Source organism: Lactuca sativa, chromosome 5, assembly GCF_002870075.4.
Source record: "Lactuca sativa cultivar Salinas chromosome 5, Lsat_Salinas_v11, whole genome shotgun sequence".
NCBI lineage: Eukaryota > Viridiplantae > Streptophyta > Magnoliopsida > Asterales > Asteraceae > Lactuca > Lactuca sativa.
The window spans coordinates 77,024,833-77,043,409 of NC_056627.2; the positions used below are offsets into that span (position 1 = coordinate 77,024,833).

The following is an 18,577-nucleotide window of genomic DNA, read 5'->3' on the forward strand; positions in this document are numbered from 1 at the left end:
TCTTGTCCCAAAGTTCTCATCTTGATTCATGTTTTGTGTTGGCCGAGATTATCTGTCCTTTCATACCTTTGGAGAGGTCTTGAGTGAGAAAAATGAGGTCCCAAGGGCTGTAGTTGTTTCATGTGTGAGATATATAGGTCTTAATGGATTAAGACCTTAGATTAAGAGCTTTTGGACGTCCCAAGTGATAAACTTTGAGACTTTATGAATCTTAGGCGTATTTAGCCTAGGGATCTGAAGTTTGGGCTTAAGAGGTTAAGCCATTAAGAGGTTATAAGGACTTTATGAGTAGCGAAGTTACGCCCCGCGTAACATGGTTGTACGCCCCGCATAGCGGGTCAAGGCCCCGATCCTCAGCTGCGTTTTAGTGTGTACGCCCCGCATACCAAGGAGGGTACGCCCAACGTACTCCCCCTGATTGGACCTTAATATTGGGCCTTAGAGTTTGGGCCGTTTGTGGGTAGTTGGTTTATGGGCCAAGTCTGGAAATTATGGATAGAGTGTTTTGGGCCCAATTATTGTTATGGACCTTGGATCTAGGCCCATTTGGTGAAGTGGGCCCAATTTGGTAAATTGGGCCAATATTGGACTTTGTATAAGATTAGGACTTTGGCCTTGGCCCGATAAGTGGATGTATGCTTGGCCTAATGTTTATTTTGTTTATGGCTAGTTCGGGATTTGCGGTGAGTTGGTGATTCGAGAACCTGCTCTTCAGTTCAGAGTTTCGGCAGTGCGAGGTGAGTTATCCTCACTATATCGACAGGGTCTAAGGCACCAAGGCCGACCCTTTATCGGATTGAGATCCGGGTATTTGTTGTTATGTTATTGCTTTGATATGTTTGCATCCTGGTAGCTAGGATGGTATATGTTAGAGACCTGATTAAGGTCGGTTCCCTGATATGTATGGTGAAGCTATGCTAGTGACCGGTTAGGTCGGTATCCTGGTTAGGATGATGATATGTTATGTGATCTGTTTGATCGGCTTGTTGACTGTGAATTCTTATATGATTGTATGTTTATGTACACATGGTTGTTTGGACTGGAGTTGGGTTGAGGCGGGTCCTGCTTTGTGCTGTAGGCCAAGATACCCAGGGCGGACCGTTTGTCCCGAAGGCCCAGCGAGCGGTCCGGATAGGCTATAGGCCCCAAGAGGGCGGACCAGACGTGTCGAGGCTCGGAGAGTGGACCAGGCCGACTAAAGGCCCGGTGCGAGCGGACCAGTCATACCGTAGACTCAGAGAGTGGACCAGGTGGGTTGTAGGCCCGATGCGGGCGGACCAATCACACTGTAGACTCGATGTATATGGCTAGACTCGGAGGGTGGACCAGGTGGACTGTTGGCCGGTGCGGCGGACCAGTCTCACAGTAGACCCGAAGTGCATGGCTGTTCTATGTTATGTTATGTTATGTATGCTATGTATGATATGGGCTGGAAGGCACTATGTTATGGGCCGGAAGGCGTTATGATTTGGACCGGAAGGTCGTAGCCTGGAAGGGCGTATGTGTGGTTGGTATTTTGGGGATATCCCACTAAGCTTTCGGGCTTACAGTTGTGTTTTAATGTTTTTCAGGTTCTTTAGGAGATCGTGGCAAGGCGAAGGCGTGATCGTACCGCTCCTCATGTTTATGTTGTGATGTGATTCTGGGAATACTCTAAATGAATTGTATTGAAAACCTTTTTGTAATAATTTAATGAAATCGGGTTGTTTTTGAAAAATTTAAATTGGTTGGAATTTTTCGGTCGTTACATCTTGTTCCTCGATCGAATCGTGGAATATCATCTTCATGTGGAAAGCTTGTTCCAAGGGATTTGGGAAGACCATAGTTAGAATCAGACATCTACAAAACGGGAGAAAATTCAAGTTAGTTGATTGAGTCCTTAATAAAACACCCAAATGAGATATTAAGGTTAGGACCCAACACAATATTCTACAATTTTGAAGAGGGATGTCGTAATCCAAATTGCAGAACATTTGAAGGTAGGTAAATGATGATTTACCAATTTCCATCATGAAAAACGAAAAGGAAATTTAAGTTTTTAGTGAATTAAAACTCCTACATCCTTTTGAGATTCATTGAACTTTTCAATGGCATGTTTAAATCTCGATTGTGCCCTTCATTTGTGACCGGGATGCCGGATCACAAACAAGTTATAGATAACCATGCAAATTAGCTTGGTACTCTCGATGTTACAAATCACCTAATCAATGTGCTGGTTAACCACACACGCTCCATTGATCTATGATAAACATCAAGCTACCCATTGCAATCCTCCATTGCTCCCATATTAGTGTGTCGGTTAACCACACACGCTCCACTAATCGACCAATAAGGGTGCAATGTGCAATTTCATGGATTTGCACCAATTCCACATTTTCCTAAAGTAACAATGATTTGGGAATTTATAAAAGTGTTTAGTTACTTCGTATTTCATTATACTTATAATGGAAGGTTGTGTCCTATCCTACCCGTTCGGCTAACGACCCACCACTAGTCAATAGTGCGGTGGGTAAGAGTGGATACCCATTCAATCGCCATTTTATAGGCAATTTCCTTAAACACCCCTTAGAGACCAGCTTCGTGAATGAGGCCTACTAACGGTAAGATTGACTTACTCATACATATATAATATTAGACTTTTAATTTTATACATAGTATAAGGGTGTATTTTACACTTTTAAAATACAGGTGGTTTAATTTAATAAATTACACTTTTAATTTAATTAAATATAAACCATATCATTATGGATTTATTAACTCTCTTTTAATTATACATTTAATTAATTTAATAAAACCATAATGGTGTAATTTGAACTTTTCAAAAACTAGGATTTTAGAATTTAATATTTCAAAATTAAACTTTTAATCAGAATTTTAAATTCCAAAACTTGAGGGCAAGTTTTGAACTTTTTCATAACATTATCAAGAAGATTCTATATCAAATTACAAATAATAACAATTAAAAAATTAATTGGTGATTATCTAAATATGACCTAATTCAATTTCCTACAAGATAATTCAAAATAAAATTACAAATAATTAATATTTATCTTATAAAACAAGTAATTATGTTAATTTTGACAATTATCTTCTATTTTGGTAAGGATAATCACCAAATATTGATAAAATGCGGATTTTATTAATGAAAAACGTTTTTGGTAATTATCCCAACCCAAAACAGCTCAAAATCTCGAAAACTCCTCTGTCTGACCCCTGGACTCACCGAGTCACAGACTGGACTCGCCGAGTTCGTCCACTGACTCGCCGAGTCAGGTCGGGCAAAGGGAAGAAAAATGATTTTCAGCAAGATGAACATACAAGGCATCAATAAAATAGAATTCAATCAAGGCTTTGATATCACTGATGGGTTCTACACAAAAGAACATCCTATGTGCTCATACAAACCCTAAAGCTTGGATCTAGGTTTCTCTATTGTACATGCAATTCATCCAAGACTTATGAACCCTAGATCTAGCATACATATTTTGAGATTTACATATATGAACAGATCTAGATGATTACCTCTTCAAGAATAGCTTGAAGCTCTTCAAGAATGCTTGAATCTTCTTTCCTTGGAGCTTAGGGTCACAAATGCCACTCCTCTTATGGTTTACAAACACCACAAGCAAGAGGATGATACTGGAAAGATGGGAGGAGCACCAAAAACGTCCAACATCTACTAAAGAACCTTTAGCCATGTTTTGGGAGCCCTAGGGGTCTATTTATACTTGTGTGGGCTCCTAGGGTTTCAGGAGAAACCCTAATTCTCTGCTTAGGCCTTAAGCAACCCATGGAAAGTTTCTAGAAGGCCCTTGGACGAAAATCATATGGGCTTCCCATAGATTTCGTCAAATTCCCTTCCCTTTAGGAATCCATAGCCCACAATGCAATTATCTTATAATTACAATATTAGTCCCCAAAGTTTAATTAATCTCTTTTAGTCACTTAATTAAGTCTTGTCCAATATTAATTAACCGATATGATTTCTCTTTTAATATATTATTCTTATAATATATTTAATAAACCATAATTAACCTCTTTCTTCATAAATCATCCTATCTAGTTGCTTTGGTGAAGGCAACCAAAAAGGATCATGCACAACCGAGTCAAATACTTATCAAATATAGGTACGGGCTTAGACACTAATCCAACAGTGTTGGCAAATAGGCTAGGATAGCTTTTTTCAAATAGATTCTTGGTTGGAGTCTCGTGGTACGGTCATGTGTGAAATATCAGCTATAGCAAACGGTTGGAAATCCGGTACTTCGGTTAATTGGTAGGACATTACGAGATCTAGGAGATCTCGGATAAATCAAAATGCAAATGATAGTTAGCAGAATGTGATTTTATGTTGTTATGGCACTAATGATTGACACTCGTGTTAGGAGTTTCCATGTTTTCAAGTACAAGGTTTCAGCAACGATGCATGGTCAGGGATTTTGTTCCTCCTAGTTATCAACAAGATGATTCCAGGTCAGAAGGGTTTCGTTCAGTTCAGGATGCAGATTACATTCTTTTTCGTCTACCGGGAAGTCAGACAGGGTTTAGAGTTTCAATTTTGGGGTAGAGGAATTGGGCTTTTCCTTCGTGGGCTGAGGACAGGGTGGCAAGGTCCATTCCCTTGTTAGGTTAAGGGAATTCTGCTAAGATTAGGCTTGATGATAGTTTTAGAGGGCAGTCTTCTATATGAGATGACTTTTCAATTCGAATAGGAGCTTAGGGTGTTTGAGCAAGGTTGACTGGTGTGGCAGAGGGAGTGATAAAGAATGATTTCGAAGGCGAAATCTAACTTAAATTAGGGAGAGTTGTAACACTATGTTTCATATGTACCTTAACTCTAGGATTGTGGGTCACAATTTGACCATGTAAAGGCTTTGGGCTTTGAAGTAAAGTTGGGACTTATTAAAGGTTGATAATATTGGTTGTGAGGTCTAAGCCCTTGATTTGTATGTTGGACCCAATTGGAAGAAAGGGCAAAGTTATATATTGAGCTTCTTGAATGGATTATGGTTTTAGTTTGGTATGTAATAAGGAAAAAGTAATCAAATAGGATTGTGGGGCTCTTTAATATTTTTCAGTGCATATAAATAACGTGAAAATGGAGTTGAAACGAAGAAGTTAAGGTTGTTTGAAGTTGAAGTGGAAAGTGGGGATTTTGAATTAAGCAAACCGTAATGTGGGTTTAATGGCGCATAATTTATGTTATGTAAGGCGTAATCTAGGGAAATCAAAACCCTAAATCTTTGGCTTTGAGCCCTATTTAAGGGCTCCAACTTATGGGAAACCCCCTCATTACCAACCTCCATCACCTAAGATCATTCCTTTAGAAACCCTAGCCTCCTATCACTTGTTTTTTAGCCTTGGCATCATTTTTTAGCGTATTTCTCGTTGGAAGGTTGAATCTTGAAGAACAAGGTGGTGAAAAAGTGTATAGAAGAAGAGCTCAAGTATAGATCCAGCTAGATTACATCATTCCTGGACCATTGTGAGTAAAGACTAGATCTTGGTTGTTTGGACCTACCTAATGGATAAAGTTGGAAACTTTTTCCATTATGGAGCTAGGAGGAATAAGATCAGAGCTTTAAGTAAAAGGTCTTAATGTATTAAGTGCTTAAAATAAAGTCTGGAAATGGACGTCGTACACGGGGCGTAATATGGGCTACGCCCAGCATAGCCTGATTCTTGCCCATTTTCTGGATAAGGCATTATGCCTTGCATAGAGTAAGACGTGTATTGCACATAAGTCAACGAAAGGTTAACCGTTGAATTTTTGACCATATTGACTTTTGGTCAACTGTGAGGGGTTGAGGACTTAGAAGGGAAGAATGGTATCTTGCCCAAATGAGGATTTATCTTGGTATTTGAAATTGCTAAGTTTTAATGTTTACCTTAATTGCTAATTATTGTTAGTGGGAGAGACTTTAGTACCGGTAACTCGTGTGTAAGATCTATTCATTTACCGATCGAGGTGAGTCTCCTCAGTGTATGTCACACCCCAAAACCAAGAACGGCAGAAACGTTTTGGGGTCGAGGATGTCATGTACAGTATCACAACACAGAATAATAGTAAACAAGAAAACAACATCATCCATTGCATTAATAGTATACTTTAAATATAAGTGTGTTATGTGGTTTAAGACACCAAAAATATGAATCAAAATAAAAGATGAGTCTTGAACAAGCTCCATCTTCTCAAAACCTGGCATCGGTACCTGTTTACTGATGACCTAAGAATACAAGTTATTTTGAAAGAGTTTATCAGCTTTAAAGCTGGTGAGTTCATAAGCATTTTAGTTTCATTGTTTGTATGAAAATGTTTGCAAGAGTTAGATATATATATATATATATATATATATATATATATATATAAGTTTGTAAATGTTCGATGTATAAGTTTGTAAATGTTTGATGTATAAGTTTGTAAATGTTTTGTATTAATTGTTTGTATCTCCTAGAAAATCCTATATTTTCTACTAGCCTTCTACCAAGGCATCAAATGTGTTGTATGTTTGTTCATTGTAAAAGTGAGCATTTCTCCCAAATATGGCTATCATTAATAAAATATAGTTTTTACATTACTGTTTATGTGGAATGATCACAAAGTAGATGTAATGGAGAAAATATTAAAGTATTGTAGTATGGTGTTATAATAACTACTACTGTACTGTAGTTTTTACATTACTTTTTATGTGGAATGATCAGCGTAGCTTTTCTGTCTATCTTTTAGAGGCTTTCAATCATTCACGAATCTGAATGATCTTCTCTGTCGTATTCCAAAATATCTTCGGACCTTCAGAGCAAATACCACTGCCCCTATCTCTAGATTGTGTGTTGTATAGCTGGCTTCGAGTTTCCTAAGTTGATGGGATGTATAGGCAATGACCTTTCTTTGTTGCATCAGAACACAACTGAGCCCTTGATTGGAAACGTCGCAATAGACTACGAAGTCTCCTATTCCTTCTGGGAGGGATAGTATCGGTGTGGTGCATAAGGCTCACTTCAGCGTTTGGAACGCTTTCTCTTGCTTCTCTTCCCAGTCAGAAGCCAGGTCCTTCTGGGTCAAAGTCGTAAGAGGTTTCGTAATGTGGAGAGAAGTTCTAAATGAACCTACAATAGTAGCCAGCGAGGCCTAGAAATTTGCGAATTTCTATAGGCGTCTTCAGTGCTGACCAGTTCTCAATGGCTTTGATTTGTGGAAGGGTCCACACGAATTCCCACTTCACTAACAATGTGACCCAGGAATTTGACTCTTCGAACCAAAAACCCACATCTTTAAGAACTTCGCGTAGAGCTTCTCTGATCGTAACGTTTCCAAGATCTGATGTAGATGCTTACTATGCTCTTCCTTACTATGAGAGTAGGTAAGTATGTCATCTATGAAGACAATGATGAACTGATCCTGATAAGGACGGCACACCCTATTCATTAGGCCATGAGTGTTGCGGGCGCATTGGTCAATACGTATAGCATTACTACAAACTCGTAGTGTCCATAATGAGTTCGGAAGGCTGTTTTTGGAACATTCTCCTCTAGCACTCATAACTGGTGATACCCGAACCTTAGATCTATCTTTGAAAAGTAATTCGCCCTTTGAAGTTGGTCGAACGAATCATTTATGCGAGGCAGAGTGTAACAATTCTTAACGGTAAGCTTGTTGAGCTCTCTATAGTCGATGCATATACAAAATGATCCGTTGTTCTTCTTAACAAACAAGACCGGAGTTCTACAGGGTGAGAAGATTGGTTTTACAAAGCCCTTGCTGAGCAGTTTATTAAGTTGACCGGATAGTTCTTGCATCTCTACAGGTGCTAGATAGTAGGGCGATTTGTTTGGCTCCTAAGTTTATTCGCATGGCAGCACGATCACTCGTAGTCTTGAGCAGTCTCCGTCCTAAAGTTCATATTAGAAGTCATATTTGGTTCATCAATCACAGTTTCGCGTATACGAGTCGTATATAATTAAGATTGAAAAGGCAGTCGAATAAATGAATCTTCTCTAAGTTCACATCCAAACAAGGAAAAGAAGTTAAAGCAGAATCATCAATTCTAAGCCTGTAGAACCTTGATTATATACCACCCTTGCGTATACATTCTTCAGCGATAGATTAACCATATGGGTCTTCGGATTGAACTTAACGTACTGTATGAGTGGTATATCGGGGAGGTTTGCTAAAGTTCCTTCGGGAAGGATACGGAACATAAGATACTCTACGCATGAGTACCTCGGAGTTATGGAATGATGGCTTCGCTAGAAAGGCAATTACGGGGAAAAGATATTTGTGCACGAACTGGCATTGTGAGGACCGAATTGACTCAATTTACATGATAATGTCGGACTACTTGGAATAAGAGGCGTTAGAATAGTTCATAAAGGTGTTACAAACAAAACACAACGGTGCAACGTTTAACAGAGTTTCAGTACCTTAGTTTAACTATAAGACTATTGCTGGGAATAAGGTATACTACAAAAAGCAAGTATACGCAGCACGAGGGTCCCTTGACTGATGGGATCTCGCAAAAGATAAGACTCTAGTTGCACTAGTTTTTAACAGTTTATAAGTCTACTATATCGAAACGCCCTAGTATTTCAACGTGGGTCCGGAGTAGTCTCTCCTACGGAAGTGATCCTTAGTATCTTCCTGTCCACGCCAGAGTTCTTTGTTATGGGACAATCCTTCTGGAGATGTCCTATCTCACCATATACATGACATATACGACTGATTTCGACATTGGTGGTTGAAGTAACGTGATAGACATGTTTTCTGCAAAACCGAGTAGTGTGCCCTTTCTTGTTGTAGTTCTTGCAGTGCAACTTTCGGCAGGCACCCAGGTGATGGAAAGTGCACTTTTTGCATCTTGGTAGGTTTCCAACATACTACCTTGTCGGGATATGGGTAGTTTGAATTCCATTACAAACTGTAGTGGGAGCAACAGATGTCGTGGCTGCAACGGCTGCCACTAGTTGTTGTCTCTTGGCCCACCTTTGGGATGATTTGCACTTCTTCTTATCCCAAAATATTTGCTTCTTACTCTTTCGTTTCTGTGTTAAGGTGCCTTCGTGGGTTGGTGTTTGTTGGTTTTCTTGGGTGCTCCTTTGGCCTGAGGGGTTACCATTTCCATTAATTTCGTTTGGTTTGGTGGATTGGAACTGTGCCATGACAGCGGTCACAGCAGCTTGGAATGTAGCGGCGTCTATATGGAGGATCGGGGTTTCGCCGATTGGCTGACTATTTCTGGATGACAACATGATTCTGTCATAAAGTAAGGAAATGGTTTCTTGAGCGATTATGTTCGGCACTAGATGTATTTTACTCTTTTACGTAAATGTAAATTTTCTGTTTTGTTAACTATTCTCGGTGGTTTGACCTACATCCCTATGATGCAGTACTGGTAAAGAGTTGAAGTAAGTTCATAGAATGGCCACTAGACGATTGTTATTTAGAACTAGGCTATCATTGGTTGGTGGATGACATGATTCAACCTTCGCCAAGAATTGGAAGTGATCCTTGGGATAAATTACCACAGCTCAAAAATTTGACGAAAGTGAGATTTAGATAGAATTCTAACGATAGTAGAATGAAAGTATTTGAACAAGGATTGACACAGAAATTAGCCGACTATCAATATCATTGATATTTAAGATGTAATAAGTTTGGTAAAATTGACCTTGGAGTAGGTCTTACATCATATCCGAAGTAGAAAAGTTTTGACAACATAAAGGCCTAACTAAAAAGGTACTTACAGTACAGGGATAGTTACATATAAAAGTGCTATATGGGGCATAGATAGGAAAACGATTCCTTATACCAAAGGAAGAAAGGTAGAGTATCTCCTACTGGTGACGGGTATCCCTCGGGTGAACCCTTAGTTCAGCCAGCTGGCGCTCCATATCAAGCAGGTGTCTTTCGTACACCCTCCGGCGTACTCGGAGTTCTATGACCTCGGCTCGAGTTTTAGCTAGTGCTTGTAGCAGGGCCTCATGGTCTCTCATAGACCTCTCCCGAGCATCGTCAAGATGAATGGTGCGGATGGTATGCATTCCTTCATTGGCATCAACCTCTGTGATGCGATTGAGAGCTATCCTGCCCTGAATTTCGTTTCGGGCAACTCTACGGACCAGGATTGGCAAGACTCTGTCTGTTGAGCCTCCTTCGCTTAGTTCATAAAAGCTTTGGTCTCCATTGAATGGCATTGGTTGATTTTTCTCTTGGCTCGATGTTTCCAAGCTTTCTACCCAAGGAGGCCTCGGGCCTTGAAAAGCCTGTAGAGGGTTAGGATTTGGGACAGGAGCCACCAGAGGTAGGTTCTCAACTTCTGGCTCAGAGTCTGAACCATCAGAAAAGCCTTCAGCATGGTGATCATCCAAAGGGATTGGATGATCATCTTCTGGATCTTCTTCAAGCCATCCTGCATTGCCTTCATTTGGGAAGTACGGGTCGCGTGGGGATGGAATTCAGCCATGTTATCTACGCGAGAAAAAGGGATATAAGAATCTTATATAAATAGGCATACTAATTAAGATAATTATAAGATGATCCTTACCGGTTACTTCAATACCTGCATGGTGTATACCAGTTATATGAAATCAAAACAGGATAGACCTTCGAATAAGTGACCCTAACTCCAAATCCACAACCAAACAAGGAACAGGAAGTAAAGCAAAGATCACAGCTTCTAAGTCTATGACACCTTAATCTCATATAATCTTAGTGTATCCACTTAGCAAGTATTGACCTACTTAGTAAGGACCTTTTTAGTTCTCAAATAAGTAACTATAGTAACACAAAATACTCCTATAGTATTTTAGGTTTATGTTTTGTTCTAATGTTTTCATTGTAGTAGTTCCCATACTACACGCTCTCCCTGTCAAAAGATTCTGGAAACCAATAGCGACTTCAGCAAACCGGTGGTTGCATCGTGTACATCCACATTAAAGTTATATGATCATGTATACCCAATTTAACTATCACCTTTTGTTTAGAACAATGAGTTAGTGATTCATTGGTATAATTAGATCCTGTAGTTGATCCATGCTATAGCATCTTAGTATGTATTGTATGTACTAGTGTAATGTATGTTCTCTCTGTCTAGTATGTAGTATGTTCTCTTGTATAGTATAGTGTATTGTATGTATTGTTTCTCGTTATAGTATTCTCTTAGTTTCTTATAATAGTATGTTCTCTTAGTTTCTCTTAATAGTATGTTCTGACTCATGTGTGAACTGACCCTTTGTGTGTTTCATTGTACTAGAAATAATAAGTAGTATCTTCCTAAACTATACCTATTATAGTTACTAGTAGAATTGTTTGTATAACTGAATGTATTGAAATGAGATAAAAATCTTTTATGTCTATACATATATACATAATATATAAATAAGGATCAAACGACACTCGGACAAACAATAGGGTACTCTAAGTCCATAACCAGATAAGGAACAGAAAATAGAGTGTATTATCAATCCTAAGTCCTTCAAACCTTACTTATATAACTATATATGCATCAGACATGATTTTGACAATATATAAGTTTAAAAGAATTAAAGGAAAAGGTTTTTCGTGAAAGAATAAGTTTGATAAAGAGTTAAACATATAAAAAAGAGTTTGATAAACATATTGAAGTAGTTTGCTTGATAAAACAGTTTTAAAAGTATAGTAAATCCATTGTTTGATAGTTATTAATCACATGTGATTGATATAATAACTATATTGATTTAACTTGTATCCCCCCCCCCCCAATAAAAGCATTTAAAAACATTTAAAGGGTTGATTAAGGGGTATGAACTCACCTGTAGTGAGTGGTTTGGATGAAAGTGTTGGATAAGATGCTAGGTGTCAAGTGAAGACTTGAACACACACACTAATCCTATTTTACATATAAAGACACATGTATGTATCTAATTAGTGATTCTACCGCTAATTAAGCAAGTAAATACACCCTAGAACATGGAAAACACTTTGATTCAAGTGTTAAAATATCATAGGGTTACATCTAAGGGTTGTAGGGTCTTGCTTTGGATTTTACGGTCCAAGAGTAAACTCTCCATGAGTTTACGTCCTAGGGTTTGCGTCCCTAATGGGTTTACGGCCGTAAACCCATGGTGACTTCTACCATTTTGATGTTTAAGGTCCTTAGTTCAAGTTGGAAGTGTTCTAGACCAAGTTCTAAGCCTTAGGAAGGAGTGGTGGCACAAAGGCACCACTTATTAGTGTTTACGGCCTAAGGAGATTGCCTTGGCCGTAAACACAATATGTTCTTCAGTTTCTTGATGATTTCTAAGTGTTTAACAAGTGATTGAAGCATATAAGAAGCTAAGAGTAGTGTACTTACTTATAAGAAGATTGTAAAGGTGTTTAAGGTCCAAGAACATTAGTGTGTGTTCTTGGTGTTCTTGGTGAAATGAAGAACACTTGAAGATCTAAGAAAATGAAAGGATTTCATGGATGAAATCACATACAATCACTAGATAAAGAGATGTAAAAACAAATCAAGAGAAATAATTCTTACATTTTTGGAAGATCGGGATGAAGATCTTATGATACTTGAGAGAGAAATGGGGTTTCCTTGACTTAAAAATGAAGGAAGTGATGAAAAATGATGTAAACTCATGCTTAAAGCATGAGTTCACGGCCTAAGAAGAGTTTATGGCCCAAACTCATAAAGTTTGGCCGTAAATACCTAAATATGGGGTTTAAGGCTTGATTGTTGCACATTAACCCTAGAAGATACTTCCTAACACTTGATTCTTGAATGCCTTGTGATTAAAACACCCAAACAGACTCTAAACAGTGCTAAAAGATAACAGAAATAAGTCTGATTTTGATTGAATTGCTTGAGATAGAAATTTCGGGTTGTCACAGTGTACTTGTGGGTCAAAGGCACCAATATCGGGTTACTGGATTATGTTATGTTGGAAGACCGGGTGGTGGCCCCTGGCAATTGGACGAAAAACCTGGATATGGCTTTGACAAACTGTATGCAAGATCAGGGTTTGGAACCTGGCAGTTATATGTGGGATGCTAGTTGTCTTTACGATACTTGCATGGAAGACCAAGAGGTGGATCTTGGCACTTGTTTGTAAGACTTGGGTTTTGGCTCCCGACTTAGCAAGGAAAGACCATGATACAACTCATGGCATCATAGTAACTATAAGACTATGGTTGGCACATAACAATCTCTATTCTATGTATGGTATGGGGTATTTTGGGGAACTCACTAAGCTTTATGTTTACGGTTTCATGTTTATGGTTTCAGGTACTTTCAGTTCTAAAAGGAAGGGTCTGGCGTGACTGCACCACATCCCCCAGAGTTTTCTGCATTGACTATTTGTGATTTTTCCTCTGATGTTTAAGTGATAGATTCACTTTGAATGGTTTTGGAACAACTCGTTTGTAAGGTTTTTTGTTTTTAAAATGAAATTTTTTCTATGATTTTTTGGGACGTTACATTTGGTAATATAAAATGGGCTTTCCCGATTCCCTCTATCAAGTCTGTAGGACCTGATATTGTATGTATAGTTTTTTTGGTACTAATTTTGAAAAATATTTCTTTGATTTTAGAATAGTATGCATACTACCACTATCTGTTATATAAAAATCTCCAACCTTTTCTTGGTGTTGTGCTCCAATTGGGCTCATTTTAAACTTCACATATGAAAGAAATAATAAGCCAATAAGCATAATCATAACAATTATTATAAAGAAAGTTCATTTATTATAGGAAAGGCATTATATGAAAAACAAAGGAAGGAAAAACAGGTATACTAGAACAATAATAGAAATTTTTAGTTTATGTCTTCCATGTTATTGCAGAAATCAGTAATAGTTAACGGAGTGCATTCAACATCATCAATGAGGTTTTCTTTATTTCCTTTTCCTTTAAAGGACTCTTGATAAAGTTGACAAAGAAGTGTAGGTGTGTGACAGGTACTTGACCAATGGTCTGTGCTACCACATCTATAACATGAACCATCAGATTTTTGTGATGTCCCAGCATCATGCCTTGCCACTGTGGCATTGTCTTGTGTATGGACATTGTTTCTTTGTGAAGATTGGTAACTATCCCTTTTCTGGCCACGACCATTACTATTACCTTGTCCATGACCAGAATTATGGTTCTGATTATGGCTTTGGTTTCAATTAAAATAGCCACAACCTCGTCCTCGACCATGATCACACCCTCGTCTATGTGTATTATTTCGATGAACATCAGTATTTATAACATTTGCTATAGGAAGTGTTATTGATCCCATTGGACGAGATTCATGGTTTTTCATCAAGAGCTCATTATTTTGCTCTGCAACAAGCAGTCATGCATTCAGTTCAGAATATTTTGTGAACTTTTGTGACCGATATTGTTGCATCAAGGTAATGTTTGTTTATGAAACATGCAGTAAGTTTTCTCCAACATATCTTCATTAGTAACTTCTTGTCTACAATACTTGAGTTGCGAACATTTTCTATACAAAGCTGAGTTGTATTCATTTACTTTCTTGAAGTCTTGAAACCTCAATGTTCTCTATTCATCTCTATCATTTGGAAGTATAACTTCATTTTAATGATCAAATCTTTCTTTCAGGAGATTCTAGAGAATACTTGGATCAATAATATCAAGATATTCAAATCTCAACATTTCATCAGGATGTTTACAAAGGAAACCTTGTGCTTTTGCCTTGTCTTGTGCCAAGCAATTAATAAATTCATATATAGCATTTGAGATTCTCATGGACTCAAGATGCATTTTTACATCTATCATCGATGACACATAGTTTTTTCCACTAACTTCAAGTGTTACAAACTTGAGCTTTGCAATGTTAGACATATTGTAACTATAAATTTTAAACAAAATAACAAGATGAATATTAAAATCCATTTATTTCAATATGTATTGTACAAAATAGAAGCGCGAAAAGAATCATCTCATATAAGACTAAAAATGATGAAATATGATCAAGGTAAAATATATTTGTGTGAGATTTAAAATTAGGAAGTCAAGTCTTATAGTCATTATAGTTGCAAAAATCACAACTAGATGAATCATTATAACCTTGAAAAGTAGGACAATTTACTCATTTTTTTATAGAAAGAAATATGACAGTAATGTTATTTATAATAGAAAATATAGCCATTGTAAATAAAAATTAGTTGTATAATGTAAATGCATAAATAAAAGTTAGAATACATAAATAATGGTTGACAAAATATATAAATATCATTAGTCGTTAATAACAAATAACTTTTTATAATGCGTTATTATTTTTAATATAATGCTTGTTTTATAATAAATATTTTTTATTAAGTAATACATACCTTGAGTATAATAGATGTGATTTCCTACTTGATTAGATCTTTCGTACTGATAACATGTTATAAAGTTGACGTAATTAAAAGTAAAATTAACAAAACTAAACTAAAACATTATAAATAAAAAGAGATTTGAAAGGATTCTTAAACATTATATTCAAGATGGTGTGATTTTTTCTTTACATTTAATAAGTATTTATACTATATAACATAACATCACATTCATACATTATCAAAATAGTAAATCAATAAATAAAGCAAGTTATTAAAATGGGTGAAAATTGTTTACATACATGGATTGTATGATTTAATAATTTGATGTAATTTGTAATATATATATATATATATATATATATATATATATATATATATATATATAGGTTTTATAGAAAACAAAAAAAACCCTAAAAATCATACAAATACATAAAAAAATACCTATAGATCACAAAAAAAATTTATGAAAAAATCGCAGGTTTTTAAAGAAATTCGTTGAAATTTTTTTTTTTAAATTTTCAGCGAATTTCTTTAAAAGCCTGCGATTTTTTCACAAAAAAAAATTCAAAAAAAAGTTTTGTGATCTGTATGTATTTTTTTTTTTTATGTATTTTTATGATTTTTAGGGTTTTTTTGTTTTTCAAATAATCCTTCCCTATATATATATATATATATATATATATATATATATATATATATATATATATATATATATATATATATATATATATATATATAGAGAGAGAGAGAGAGAGAGAGAGAGAGAGATTAAAATAAGAAAAAAAAATATATCTTGAAGATGAAGAAGATGATGAAGGTATGGTCTTAAAAGGGTCTGCAAAACATGACCTTGTTATGAAGCAACGGGATTATTCCTTTTCCATAGTCTTCCACCATACGCCTCCTCTTTACCGGGCACCACCATATACGACTATTTTGTTACTAAAGTTCATTATCTCATAACGCTTTTTATAATATATAGTACTATATATTTACTTGTTGAGTTTTATTACTTACAAAAATCATATAGCTCTTCTCGTATTCTTAAAAACCTGCAATATAATAGATTTATCATAAAATTTACTTTTTATTTTTCAAATTTATATAATTAATTATTTATATTTATATTAATATTTTTGTCTTCGTCAAATTAGTCCTCCATTTTTGTAGCGGTCCGGCTGTCCCCTTCAAACGCAATTAAAGTCTCTCCTCTCTACGTTTCTCACACTCTTACACTCTCTCTTTCTCTCTCTCTCTCACTAACATCTCCTTTTTCTACGTTACATTTCCAGAAAATCCCCCCAATTACATTACCATTGTTCGATTCCTCAAACACAATGAATATGGAAAACACTGAATTCGTTCATGAATCATCTCCCAATCACCCCCAGCAATTCTCGCCGGAGAAACTCAAAACCGAAAATTTTCTCATCGATGACCTCCTCAATTTCCCCGCCGACGAAATGGTACCTGCGGTTGCAGAAAACATTGTCTCCGGCGCCTCCACGGATTCCTCCACCATCGTTGACACTTGTAACTCCCCTCTCTGTGGTGGCGCCGAACATAACTCTCCCGGAGATGTCCCTCGCCGGAGCTTTACCGATGCTCCGTTCACCAGTGACCTTTGTGTCCCGGTAATTCATTCATTCATTTCTTTTATTTATTACTATTACTTTTTCCTTGTGATTCGCTGAAACAAATTTAATGCATCTTTGAGTTGTACCGTACCACCCCTCATCATATCTGCATGTCATGCATTAAAGGACATTACTTATCAATTAAATGAACTATGAAATTTTGATATTTGTTTTAATTTATGATTTTAATCCGAGGTACTGTTTGTAACAGTACGATGATTTAGCTGAGCTGGAATGGCTATCGAACGTGGTGGAGGAATCATTTTCTTGTGAGGACTTGCAAAAGTTACAACTAATATCCGGAATCAAAACCCGGCCCAACTACACGTCCAATAACCAACAATTCCAACCCGAGACCGTGAGCAAGGCAAACAACCCGATCTTCAACACTGATATGGCGGTCCCAGGAAAGGCTCGGACCAAACGGTCTCGGGCTGCACCATGCAACTGGACCTCACGACTCCTTGCAGTGTCTCCTACTGCAAGTGGGACCACCGTCACCATGTCATCTGAGTCTGAGTCTGATATTGCCTCGAGCTCGATCAGAAAGAAGATCGTGAAAGCTGGAATAAAGAGAAAGGAAGTTTACGATAACCCGTCGCATAATGGGGACGGGAGGAAATGTTTGCACTGTGCTACTGATAAGACCCCACAGTGGCGTACAGGACCCTTGGGACCCAAAACGCTTTGTAATGCTTGTGGGGTCCGTTTTAAGTCTGGGCGGTTAGTACCGGAGTATCGTCCGGCAGCAAGTCCGACGTTTGTCACTGCCAAACACTCAAATTCCCATCGGAAAGTGATGGAGCTAAGAAGACAGAATGAGATGCATCAACATCAATATATGCATCAAAATCAACGTCAACATCAACATCAGTCTCAACACCAACACCATCATCATCATCATCAACAACAACAACAACAACAACTCTTTCATCATTCGAACATGATATTTGATGTACCCAACAACGATGATTACTTGATCCACCAACATGTCGGTCCCGACTATAGGCAACTAATCTAAATCTAGTTCTTTAAAATTAATTTAGACCTTTTCCATAATTAAAGAAAAAGTCATAATTGCTATGGTTTATTTTCTAAGTTATTGGAATTTTGTAGTTTTTACTTTTAATTCCGGGAAAAATAGAGAAAAATATGAGAGATGAGTGTAGACCTTTTAATGTTCTCCATTGCCAATTGTTGGCATATTCTTGAACTAAAGTTTTCATATTAATTTACATTTAGTTAAACTTTTTTCAGTTTTAGATTTTTTAGAACCGTTAATTTATAAATTTATTAATATTATTTTTTAGATTTATACGTACGCGTGTTGTTTATTATGAGACTTGAGACTTGAACTCCGATTATTTGAAAAGCTGATATTTTTCTCATACACCTCTAGACCTTTTAATGTTCTCCCTTCTTTTATAATTAAATGTGAAAAATATATCTTATATTTCGTAAAAAGATGGAGTATTAACTATTAATTAAGTACTATCATTTTATACCATATCTCAATTTTATGAAAAATTATATAATAAGGTAAACATGTGATGTAGTTAATGTAGTTAGTTTAAAAGTTATCACGGGCACCAAGATCACCACATGTGCACTTGTTCGATCTTTTGTAAAGCACTTGGTGCGTCAG

At 36.8% G+C, this 18,577-nt stretch overlaps 1 protein-coding gene across 1 annotated transcript; it reads left to right on the top strand.

The window, feature by feature from the left end:
• Positions 1 to 16,282: 16,282 nt before the first annotated feature.
• Positions 16,283 to 18,181, top strand: LOC111907093 (GATA transcription factor 12). Its single transcript, XM_023902884.3, has 2 exons — positions 16,283 to 16,929; positions 17,144 to 18,181. Exons 1-2 carry the CDS (start codon positions 16,633 to 16,635, stop codon positions 17,951 to 17,953), a joined length of 1,107 nt encoding a protein of 368 aa, XP_023758652.1. The 5' UTR covers positions 16,283 to 16,632; the 3' UTR covers positions 17,954 to 18,181.
• Positions 18,182 to 18,577: the final 396 nt, after the last annotated feature.

Bases quoted from the DNA above. Each gene is read 5' to 3' on its own strand.
- LOC111907093 (XM_023902884.3), top strand. From the start codon at position 16,633: ATGAATATGGAAAACACTGAATTCGTTCATGAATCATCTCCCAATCAC. The intron at 16,930-17,143 runs GTAATTCATTCA...TGTTTGTAACAG, and splicing joins CCAGTGACCTTTGTGTCCCG to TACGATGATTTAGCTGAGCT.